Below are 12,454 nucleotides of genomic sequence, written 5' to 3'. Positions count from 1 at the left end.
TCACAATCGTTAGATAGATTTACTCAGTTACAGCTACGTCATTTCCACCAATAACACGCGAAACGTCAAACCAGACAACAGTGCGTGTAAAAAGAGGAGGGCGAAATGAGGAGTTGAAGAAGCCTTATATTGAGTGATAGGGGCAGATTAGGCCTGTTGTCACTTTGAGAGCAGTTTTTCTCTACAACAGCGACGAGAGTGGGTGTTTTTGGCCAGCATTTAACGGAGATGGGAGCATCTGGTTACCAGTAGAAGACCCAAAACTATTCCCACCGAAGTTGTTTACGTTCTGGACTGTGTATACGTCGCGGCGGCGGTACAATCTTCCATACAATTCAGGTAGGTGGCGCTGGTTAGGATGGTCTGTCATTGACAAGACGAGCCTCCCCAATGGCTTGTATAATTATATTGAAGAAAGGCGAGGGCTTTAGGTCAATCTAGCTTGATAGTGGCATTATCTATCAGTTGCCGAACATAACTTCAAGTCTCCAACAAGACGCTGAACGTGTTTCCAGCCCACTACTGTCTGACAGTTTATCCAATTACTGAATTAGGCAAACGTCAACAGACGATGGGGCACATAACTCTAGTGCTTGACAGAGTATGGTCCCTCTGTTTACCAAGAGACTTCTTATTACATGACTACAGGTATGCATGAATGTCCTTCTCACTAGCGAAACGTTTGCATTAGTTTGTTAAAGATTGTACATTCAGTAGGCAGCTGATCAGAATGATTTCTCGGAATCTGTATTGTGCGTCACTTTATTGACTGTACACAGACCATTTGGTACAACATTCTCCGTACACGCATGTACAGGTAGACTACCACCGTTTTTTCCATCACGAAGGAGTCAAAACCCACTGTAGATAGTTGCTCATTTTAAACTCAAATGATATGTTTGCGACCACCAGATTCAGTTAAAACACCCCCAAACCCACCTAATTTGAATGCCCCACCCCATGAACCAACTACCAATGTAGACCAACCATATGCATGTCCTGTGCATTCGCAATACATCAATTCAGCCAATGTGATCACACCATGCACTGTGCTTTCTCTCCTTTTAAATGAGTGCAAGTTTTTTTTTTTTTTTTTACTACTGAATTATTTGCTTAAAATAATGCTTAAAATAATTGACTAGCAAGCTAGGCTGTCATAAGTATGACTGTAAGACATCAATCCACATTTGAACAAATACACCCTTAGGTCAGTTGAACTAATCCAAACAGTTTAGGCTATGTATCTAGACCTAGTCTTAGCCTACATGTCTAGAAACATCTATGACCTACAGTAACCCTCTCACCATATAACCAGTAGACTCATGTCAACTTTAAAGATGCAACATGCAGAAATAGCTCTGCCTTTTCCTGGTTGCTAGAATTCTAATAGTGTGCCTAATTTCAGTTTGTGACAAAATAATCAGTCAGTGTAGAGAATCATTGTACCGTCTAAACCGCTGTGAAATATGTTTTCCATATCCAAAAATAGTGTGTTTTCAGCTGTTTGAAGCTTGTGTACAAAAGTAAAAGATGCAAAAAAAATAAACATAACGGGAATAATGGACATAGCTTACAAAGAACATACCTACCACTTTTTAGACTTGCTTTCAATGAGGCTGACATCTAGAACACACATTTCTTTGGATTTGGTCAGCTTGCCCAAAAAGTTACATATTGTAGCATTAAGACATTCCCCAGTGTGTTTTTTGAGCAGCCTACAGTCGTAATGCTCCAGCAGCAAGCAGGGAATGCTGAATAACAAGTGCAATGGCATTGCAGCAATGGAGCAACAAGCAGCCTAGGAGCATGCCCACATCACATGGGAAACAGAGAATTGAGAACATGTGAGGAATTCCGAGCAGTGGTTAGGCTAAATAGGCTGGAATTGAGATTCAACTGTAGTGACAGGGATGGAAGATTCTAGCCTGATTCCAGATGTGTTTGGGCTGTCTTAACAATCACCACAGGAGTTGGCAAGATGGCACAAACAAATCTGGGACCAGGCTATGATTCAGCTCTGAACCATTCTAAGATGCTATTACAAGAGAGAAGAGTGTCTGTAGTGTAAACTGACATGTTATTTGTCACGTGCCGACTAAGTGTAGTGAAATGCTTACTCACAAGCTCTTTCCGAACAATGCAAGTTAAATGAGAAAAAAGGGGAAACAAACGTGACAAAAACACAATAATTAGAAATTAAGCTACAAACCCATTCACTGACACTGACTGACAGGGGAGTTGGAGAGAGTTGAATGCATATCACCTAGCGCGTTAACTGAGGCTACTTCTGGTTTATAATATTATACCACGTCAATCTGTGTTGTGGATGGGTTTTTTTTTTCCTGGAGAAAAAACAGGGCCATAGCTGGCATGATGGAGGGTAAGTGATAGCAGGTTAAATGGTTTAGGCCCTGTCTCAGTTGCACTGTCCACTGTCTGATGGGGTAAAGGTTTAGATGGCTATAAATGGAAGGGGTAAGATAGTGGTTCCTGGTCAAAGGACTGTAAGGGTAAAGATGGAGAGAGCAGGCTTGATGCATATAGTAACTACACTGAACCAAAATATAAACACAACATGTAAATTGTTGGTTCCATGTTCCATGAGCTGAAATACAAGATCCCAGACATTTTCCATACGCACAAAAAGCTTATTTATTTTACATTTTGTGCACAAATGTGTTTACATCCCTGTTTGTGAGCATTTATCCTTTGCCAAGATAATTCATCCACCTGACAGATGTGGCATATCAAGAAGATGATTAAACAGCATGATCATTACACAGGTGCACCTTGTGCTTGGGACAATAAAAGGCATTTATAAAATGTGCAGTTTTGTCACATCACAGATGTCTCAAGTTTTGAGGGAGCTTGCAATTGGCATGCTGACTGCAGGAATATCCACCAGAGTTGTTGTCAGAGAATTTCATGTTATTTTCTGTACCTCCAACGTTGTTTTGGAGAATTTGGCAATATGTCCATCCGGCCTCACAACCGCAGACCACGTGTAACCACGCCAGCCCAGGACCTCCACATCCAGGCTTCTTCACCTGCGGGATAGAAACTTAGGAGTATTTCTGTCTGTAATATAGCCCTTTTGTGGGGGAAAACATATTCTGATTGGCCTGGTCTGGCTCCCCAGTGGGTGGGCCTGTGCCCACCCATGGCTGCACTGCTGCCCAATCATGTGAAGTCCATAGATTAGGGCCTAATTTATTTATTAAATTTGACTAATTTCATTATGAACTGTAACTCAGTAAAATCGTTAATTGTTGCATTTATATTTTTGTTCTGTATATTTCGAAATAGCTTGTTGTGCAAAGTCACATTAGAATCTGCCTCGACCCCTTACAGAGACTGTTCCAGAGTGCACTTTCAGGAAGCAATTGCTTTAATTTGATTGGGCTAATGTATGCGAGATGACCCATGAAAGCAGAGGCAATCATTGAAATGTTTCTGTGGACAAACAGCTAGGGTCTGAATCCAGGTTAAATTGACCCGTCACGGATATTTCTCTATTTTGTGATAACCGCTGAGCCCTTCAATGACTCAGCATAGCAGGGTAACTCCAAGATAGATATGCCTACCATCAGCTGTTGCCATGCCAGTGACAAAAGTAACCAGGAAGTAATCCAGTTTCCCAAACATTTAAACAAGGTAGCACGATGGCCTCTGTTTTTATATTGGATTGTTAAAATAGGACTTTGGCTCAATCAAATGTAATTTACATTAGCAGATGTCACAGAGGGCTATACAGAAACCTAGCCTAAAACTCCAAACAGCAAGCAATACAGATGTGCACAGGAAAAACTCCCTAGAAAGGCAGGAACCTAGGAAGAAACCTAGAGAGGAATCAGGCTCTGAGTGGTGGCCAGTCCTCTTCTGGCTGTGCCGGGTGGAGATTATAAGAGTACAAGGCTATTTAAGGCCAGATTGAATAGCCAGGAATTTCCCAATTTAATGCTTAGTAAGTAGATCACTGAGCTACTTCTGTTTTATATTCCTCCTGAGGGAACCTATTCCCTATGTGACGCATGCAGACTGTGCTGCCTGTGTTGTCTTGCCTATACACCAGATCCTGCAGATGGGTCAGGGGCTGTGGAGGGTGGCCAGGAACCAGCAGCTGCAGCAGGAGTACGGAGAGCACTGGGACGCTGGACCTGGCCTTGACGGAGATCCCCAGGATTTGGGGATGGAGATGGGGGCTAACCCAGGCCAGGCTCCCCACTCCCCTGGGGTGGGCGACCTGCCACCTCAGCCCCACCCGCGGCGCCACCCCCAGCACTGCCAAGGGGCAGACATCTACCAGCTGCTGCGTGCCCGCCGGGGGAAGGAGCAGCAGGGTTTTATAGACCTGGAGATGCTTCCTCCAGAGCTCAGCATCACCATCCTGTCCTACCTGAACGCTACAGACCTCTGTCTGGCATCCTGCGTGTGGCAGGACCTGGGTCACGACGAGTACCTCTGGCAGGGGTGAGTAGTAGACTGACAGGGTCTGTGGAAGGGAGGCAGGGGTGAGTAGTAGACTGACTGGGTCTGTGGAAGGGAGGCAGGGGTGAGTAGTAGACTGACTGGGTCTGTGGAAGGGAGGCAGGGGTGAGTAGTAGACTGACTGGGTCTGTGGAAGGGAGGCAGGGGTGAGTAGTAGACTGACTGGGTCTGTGGAAGGGAGGCAGGGGTGAGTAGTAGACTGACTGGGTCTGTGGAAGGGAGGCAGGGGTGAGTAGTAGACTGACAGGGTCTGTGGAAGGGAGGCAGGGGTGAGTAGTAGACTGACAGGGTCTGAGGCAGGGGTGAGTAGTAGACTGACAGGGTCTGTGGAAGGGAGGCAGGGGTGAGTAGTAGACTGACTGGGTCTGTGGAAGGGAGGCAGGGGTGAGTAGTAGACTGACTGGGTCTGTGGAAGGGAGGCAGGGGTGAGTAGTAGACTGACTGGGTCTGGGGAAGGGAGGCAGGGGTGAGTAGTAGACTGACCGGGTCTGAGGCAGGGGTGAGTAGTAGACTGACCGGGTCTGAGGCAGGGGTGAGTAGTAGACTGACCGGGTCTGAGGCAGGGGTGAGTAGTAGACTGACCGGGTCTGAGGCAGGGGTGAGTAGTAGACTGACCGGGTCTGAGGCAGGGGTGAGTAGTAGACTGACAGGGTCTGAGGCAGGGGTGAGTAGTAGACTGACAGGGTCTGTGGAAGGGAGGCAGGGGTGAGTATAGTTAGAGGGCGTTCAGAATGAATTATTCAAAAATAATGTCACTAATTGGTATTTTGACCAAATAAGATCAGCTTTAAAAAATGTGAGAAGTTCTGATGTTATTGGTCAAAAGACAAATTATTGGACAAAATATCAGAATTGGGCTCCCTGTGTGAACGCGGCCAATGAGAAGTGCGCTACAGAACCTGATATGCCATTACAGATTCATCTATGTTTTTAATTGTCCACAAATCATTCAAATGGTGCTTGCCACTAGTAGGTATACCATTTACCAGGTTCTGTGGGACAATGTGCTTTTTTAATGGTTCAAAGAGTTGATTAGGTGATCATGTTTCTAATCGCAAGTCCTCCCTTTTTCTCTGTCGCTCGCTTGTTCCCTGACTTGCTCGCTCTCTCTCTATCTCTGGCTGTGCCCTAGTTTGTGTAAGTCCACATGGGGTCACTGTTCCATCTACAATAGAAGGCTTCCCTATGGCTTCTCATATAGAAGACTCTACATGATGCTAGATGAAGGCAGTCTGACGTTCAACGCGAACCATCAGGAGGTAAGTCATCTCTTTTGCACCTTTATCCCCAATACCTTGTTCTCCTTTTTAAAGCACCACTTCCCCACTGAAACACTCCGGTTTCCCGGACGTAGATAAAGCCGGCTTAATCTGTTTCCGGGAAATAGTTTCTTATATATAACATTTCGCTAGATGTATACTGGCCAATTAGCTTTTTTTCACTGTATGTTAGTGATTCTGCATAGATCAGCCTTCCTCAGTATATGAAAACAACAAAAAAATTATGATTTTAGAAATAGTAAGTACACATCACAGCCACCACACTTCAGCCCACCTTGAAGACAAATGACTACCAGCTAAATTACTTGTTTACTGCTGATGCATGCATTCTGAAAGACATCACAGCCTTGGAGGTCACTGCAGGTCAAAGCCTGGTTCCCTAGAATCTGTGGAACATTCTAATGGCGTTATTTGGTCTGTCTGTATCGCTAAGTGGATTAGGCTGACTTTGGCCAGCCACTTAAAGGGCATGTGATAGCCCCACTGTGTGATGGACTGAGATGGTGCTGCCTGAGTCTCTTCTCTCTACTCTCCCCCTCTAATCCCTCTTTCTCTGTGTATGTTTCATGTTGATCCACTCTCTCTCTCTCCAATAGGGTATCAGTTACTTCATGTCCAAAGGCATACTGGTGGACCACCCCAAGGAGCTGGCCAAGTTCATCTTCTGCACTCGCACGCTCAACTGGAAGATGCTGAGGGTATACCTAGATGAGAGGTGGGTTTTCTTCATCGAATTCTCACTGGGCTTTTCTCTAATTCTCACTGGGCTTTTCTCTAATTCTCACTGGGCTTTTTTCAAATTCTTATTGGATTGTCTCTCATTGCAGGAGAGATGTGTTGGACGAGCTGGTCACGCTGCACAACTTCAGTAACCAGTTCCTGCCCAACGCACTGAGGGACTTCTTCAGACACATCCACGCCCCAGAGGAGAGGGGAGAATATCTGGAGACGCTCATCACCAAGTTCTCCCACCGCTTCTGCGCCTGCAACCCTGTCCTGGTCCGGGACGTGGGTCTCAGCCCAGGTCAGTGCACTGCAGGGAGTTGCAGTTCTAATCTGCAGGGTGTTTATTTTAGCTGTCTACAACAGCATATTGGAGTTGAAATTAAAGAATGAATATGAGCTTTAATTTGAGAGTATTTACATCCAAAATGGGTGAATGGTGTAGGAATATGTGGTCCCTCCATTTTGTCTGCTCAGCTGTTCCATGGCCAGGGGTGTGTTATTCCATCATTAGTTAATTTACAGGTTAGCAGATAAAAGGTCTAGAGTTGATTTCAAGTGGGACATTTGCATTTGGAATCGGTTGTTCCTTAACCCTCATGAAGTCCAAAAGAGCTGTCACTGCCAGTGCAGGAAGACATCATTAGGCTGAAAAACCCAGCAGAGAGAAACATTAGGTGTGGCCAAATCAACTATTTAGTACATTCTTCAAAAGAAAGAACACATTGGTGAGCTCAGGAACACCAAAAGGCCCGGAAGACCACCGGAAACTACCAAGTCCATATTATGGCAAGAATTTTAAGACCTGAAGGTCAGTCAATTCTGGAAAATGTCAAGAACTTTTAAAGTTTCTTCAAGTGCAGTTGCAAAAACCATCAAGCGCAACGATGAAACTGGCTTTCATGAGGACCCAAAATTACCTCTGCTGCAGAGAATAAGTTCATTAGAGTTATCAGCCTCAGAAATTGTAGCCTAAATAAATGCTTGAGAGTTCAAGTAACAGACACATCTCAACATCAACTGTTCAGAGGAGACTGCGTCAATCAAGCCTTCGTGGTCGAATCGCTGCAAAGAAACCAATACTAAAGGACACCACTTAACCAGCATGGCTACCACAGCATTCTGCAGCGATACGCCATCCCATCTGGTTTGGGCTTAGTGGGATTATCATTTGTTTTTCAACAGGACAATGACCCAAAACACACCTCCATGCTTTGTAAGGGCTATTTAACCAAGCAGGAGAGTGATGGAGTGCTGCATCAGATGACGTGGCCTCCACAATCACCCGACCTCAACCCAAGTGAGATGGTTTGGGATGAGTTGGACCGCAGAGTGAAGGAAAAGCAGCCAACAAGTGCTCAGCATACGTGGAAACTCCTTCAAGACTCTTGGAAAAGCATTCCAGGTGACTACCTCGTGAAGCTGGTTGAGAATGCAAAGCTGTCATCATGGCAAAGGCTTTGAAGAATAAAAAAAAAAAAAGGATTTTTTTTGGTTACTACGTGATTCCATGTGTGTTATTTCATAGTTTTGATGTCTTCACTATCATTCTACAATGTACAAAATAGTAAAAATAAAGAAAAACCCTTGAATGAGAAGGTGTGTCCAAACTTTTTACCGGTACTATATATTAATTCAGATTGATCAGGGGGTTCTTCAGCACCTGATAATTCCCGCGGCTATGGTAAGTGGATGTTGTAATACTGGCAACAGATGGATTCAACCAGTCTAGACATAGGTCCGCTTTATAGGACCAAGCCCAAGAACACACAAGTACTGTAAAAGGCCCTTTACTCCACTAGGAGATAAAAGGAATCTGTGATGTCACTGTAAACACCTGACATCATGCGTCTGTGTCTGTCTGTCTGGCCTGTTCTGTTGACAGCGCTTGCAACCACCTGCCAGTTTCTGCCACAGTCGAACAACTCCTAACTCTGGGTCCACGCTCAACAAATCCCACAGGCTTTAGGTCTTCTCTCATCTGTTGATCTCCCCACAATGTCTCTAATTTACTAAGAGCTCTGGTGTTGCACTTGACCCAAGTTGTCCTGTCCTTGTTGAATGAATCAAATGTGTGAGAAATCTTTGTACTAACACTGTCATTGGTCCCTAAAGCCACAATAATCCCACGGGCTTAAAGTGTTAGGAGAGTGAGGGCAGCGCTCCAGCCAATCACAGGACGGCGTTGTAATAACATCTGGCGTGGTTCTCGGCCGTTCTGCGTCGTCCTGGAGGAGAAGCCGGCTGATTTATTATAAACTTACTGGCGATAGAATTGGCAGAGCAGTAAAGGAGGAGCGGCGATTGTACGCTCTCACACTTTCTCTCGCTCTCTCCCACTCTAAAGAGACCCCCTGTTCAACCCCTCTTAGTCTGCCCAGAACCAGGGCTGATACCCACACTGTAAGGTCTGAGTAGACACGTCTCTTTCCTTCCCTGTTATGCGTCTTGTCTTAAAGGACTATTATTCACACTTCAGAATATGCTTCTTTTTTTCTGAAGACGCGTCATTATGAAACTATTTTTCTATCAGTCCTTCTCTTGTTCTGATGCTCTTTTCTGGTCTTCCCTTTGCTCTGTCTCCCTGTCGTTTACTCTTAAACTCCCACCCACCCTCTCAGCCAAGTGATGACCACACAATGAACAGAGAAAGTATTGTTGGACTGAGAAAGACATCAACTAAAACATTGGGGCTGGCTAATATATTGAATACATGCATATTACTAAGCAAGATTTTTTTTTTTAACTATCTATTTGGCGTGTGTAACGTTTATGGTAGTAATTTATATAACTTTGTCTCCTCGGTAAGAAAAGCACCACTTATTTTTAAAATTAGGAATCCAATGTGCCATTTGTTTATTTCTGTGTTTACGTGACTAATGCTACTACTTTTTGGAAAATGTGTTGTATAATGTTGGTGTGTGTGCCCCATCGCCATTATTGATCTTAAGTCTAAACTAGTTTTTTTTAGCTAAACACCACTTTTATTTATATTTATTTATTTTTACTGGCCCAATGCTCTTAACCGCTAGGCTAGCTGCCACCCCCACAGCTCCATATACAACTTTATCTTCATTGGATGCTTGGACTTGTTTGACCTCTCTCACATTCTGTCCATCTCTCCTCTCCAGATGCGGTGTATGTGCTCTGCTACTCGCTCATCCTGCTGTCTATAGACTTGACCAGCCCGCACGTCAAGAACAAGATGTCCAAACGCGAGTTCATCCGCAACACGCGCCACGCTGCCCAGAACATCAGCGAGGACTTTGTCGGCCATCTTTACGACAACATCTATCTCATCGGCCACGTGGCGGCCTAACCGGGAAGTGACGAGGAGTGGAAGTCGGTGAATACACGAACCAGTGATTGCACTGATATAGGATACTACTTTGGACAATAGTTGTTGCTGGTCATTCTAAGTATAGGTTCCTGTACTGCTAGCTATGATGCTTGTTTCCATACTGGGTGGGAGGCGATCTGTTCTCCGGCTGTAGAGCCAATGGAGACCAGGTAGCGTAGAGATTTGGCCCGCCCACATGAAGTGACGAGGCCTAAAACAGGCTAGACGTATATCCAGCACACAAGTAGCATACGAACATATAACCAACTACTTCCAGCTTAACCACGCAAAAGTGTAGCTCCAGTATGTAAACGAAGTCAAGAAGAAGTTAAACATATGCCATGAACAAGAACTGAATATTATTACAGCAACAATTAGCAGTTGTGGTTCACATTATGTTTTGTGAATTACTTTAACTATGAGTTTTGAGTTTAATATTCTGGTTTTCTTTTTTTAAATGAATGTTGTTTTTGTTGGAATGCTTTTTACGATTAGAGGAACTTAAAATAATGACTAATGGGCTGGTAGAAACTCCACTGCATTTTTGTCCTTTGTGAGCTGGATTAAATTGGATGGAATGAATATGAATTTCCAAGAGGCACAACAATAATTAATCCAACCACATTTACAACATGGAATCCTTTTATTTTTATCAGAGAACTTCAAAGGACTATTTGCGTCCATTCCAAAGTATTTTATGAGTTGTAAAGTAATCGCCATGGGTCATACTCTGAATTGATGTGTGTGGATGACTCGAATGTCCATGGGAATCTCAGAGAGTCCAATTTTGAGTTTGTAATGTGAACTCCTCTACATGCATCTCAGCTGGGTCGTATTAATTAGTGTGCAAAATTGAAAACGTTTTTCGCCTACGGAAGACATGTTTCTTATTGGACAAGTCCAATTAGTTTCTCAATGTTGCAATCGATTTTCTTCTATTTGGTGCCTAATGAATACAGCACTGGTAATACAGCTCTTGATTGCTGATGGAAAAATAGGTTTCAGAGTTGAGGACAATTGTTCAGTGAGTTTTTACCTCGGCCCAAGCTGGGATAGGTAATGTTGATAAATGAAGTTGTTAGTGTATCTGTTACTTTATCCTTTTGTGTTGACATGCATTCTACCCCTTCAAAACAGGCTGGATCCCAAATGGCATCCTATTGCCTATGTGTTGCACTACAGTTGAACAGGGCCCATAGGGCTCGGGTCATAAGCAGTGCACTATATAGGGAATAGGGTGGCATTTGGGACACATTCAGGCACTGACTCTCGCACCGATGCCTGTGTTTACACAGGCAGCCCAATTCTGATTACATTTTTTTCCACTCATTGGTCTTTGGACCAACCAAATCCGATCTTTTCACATCTAGATCTGATTTGTCAAAAGACCAATTAGTGAAGGAAAAAAAAGATTAGAATTGGGCTGCCTGTGTAAACAGCCTAAGTGAAACCACAGATATGAACGCTAAATCTTTCCCACCATCCTTTGTGGACTACATTTATCTTGTGATTTGTTTTGTGTGTGACTGTGGACTGATGCCTCTATCATGTTTAAATCTTCCTGTCAATCTCTATTCTATGACTGTAACCTCTCACTCTTTCTCTCCCTAACTCTCCCCAGTGACTCTAAGGGCTTGATTATATTTGCTACAAATGTCCAGAAATATGTCATCTAGATCAGACATACCTCTCTGACATGTAGAATAAGGAATCATGTCCGCTCGATTTGTGACATTTCTATATGCAGTGTTCAGTAGATTGCACGTGACCCAGGACTACAAGATTGTTTCTTTTAATGATTACTAACTAGTGAGCACTTTAACCAGGGGGTGTTTTCTCTCCACACTGCTGTCTTCTGAATCCCATGTGATTTTTTTATATATATATATATAAAATCACACTTTAGTTCTCACATATCTGAAGGACTGTTTGTTTTCTATCTGTTGTCTTAGCCATGCAGTCTTTATTATTAGTTATAGTGCCAATAAACAAAATGTTGAAAATGACAACCAAACTGGCATGTGAACCTGAGCAGAATAACTACTGTGGTAAATTATTGCATACAATTGATTAAAACCCAGATTTTATTTTATTTGCACATGTATAGAGATTTATATTTAAAAAAAATATTTTATTTTTATGTATTTTAACAAAACAAAAAAAAATCTTGCATAAGTAGACCTGTTTTTGCACTGACATTTTGTATGAGCACTGGACTGCATGCAGAAAACTGAGTCTTTGCACAGTTAATGTTCTCCACTTCCATGATGAATTTAAATTTAAGTGATTTGAGATTATTATTGTAATATTTATGAAATGTTAATTACACTAGTTTAACAGCAGCAAATGACAGTACAGACTTTTCCTTTTCTTCAATTCCATGTACATTTTAATTTCCGGTGTGGATTTATGGATTGAGATTTTTATAGACGATTCCTGTTTCAACAGCCTAACAAAAATCATTTCCATCTGAGATAGGTTGCTGAATGACAACACTGAAAATAAAACATGTCTAGATTGTATACAAATAAAACTGAGAAAATATTCCCCTTGTGTTGAGCTGTGACTATTTCTACAGTGATCATAATGTTTTGATATTCAAGATCATGACCATTACTGATTC

At 43.1% G+C, this 12,454-nt stretch overlaps 1 protein-coding gene across 1 annotated transcript; it reads left to right on the top strand.

Moving 5' to 3' along the window:
* Positions 1-54: 54 nt before the first annotated feature.
* LOC112261312 (F-box only protein 8) lies at positions 55-12,377 on the top strand. The gene is made up of 6 exons (XM_024436582.2): positions 55-339; positions 4,073-4,470; positions 5,621-5,747; positions 6,365-6,483; positions 6,596-6,792; positions 9,623-12,377. Exons 2-6 carry the CDS (start codon positions 4,082-4,084, stop codon positions 9,808-9,810), a joined length of 1,020 nt encoding a protein of 339 aa, XP_024292350.1. The 5' UTR covers positions 55-339; positions 4,073-4,081; the 3' UTR covers positions 9,811-12,377.
* The last annotated feature ends 77 nt before the right edge of the window (positions 12,378-12,454 follow it).

Source organism: Oncorhynchus tshawytscha, linkage group LG11, assembly GCF_018296145.1.
Source record: "Oncorhynchus tshawytscha isolate Ot180627B linkage group LG11, Otsh_v2.0, whole genome shotgun sequence".
NCBI classification, from domain to species: domain Eukaryota; kingdom Metazoa; phylum Chordata; class Actinopteri; order Salmoniformes; family Salmonidae; genus Oncorhynchus; species Oncorhynchus tshawytscha.
This window is presented reverse-complemented; position numbering and strand designations above follow the sequence as displayed.

Bases quoted from the DNA above. Each gene is read 5' to 3' on its own strand.
- LOC112261312 (XM_024436582.2), top strand. From the start codon at position 4,082: ATGGGTCAGGGGCTGTGGAGGGTGGCCAGGAACCAGCAGCTGCAGCAG. The intron at 5,748-6,364 runs GTAAGTCATCTC...TCTCTCCAATAG, and splicing joins TCAACGCGAACCATCAGGAG to GGTATCAGTTACTTCATGTC. The intron at 6,484-6,595 runs GTGGGTTTTCTT...CTCTCATTGCAG, and splicing joins AGGGTATACCTAGATGAGAG to GAGAGATGTGTTGGACGAGC.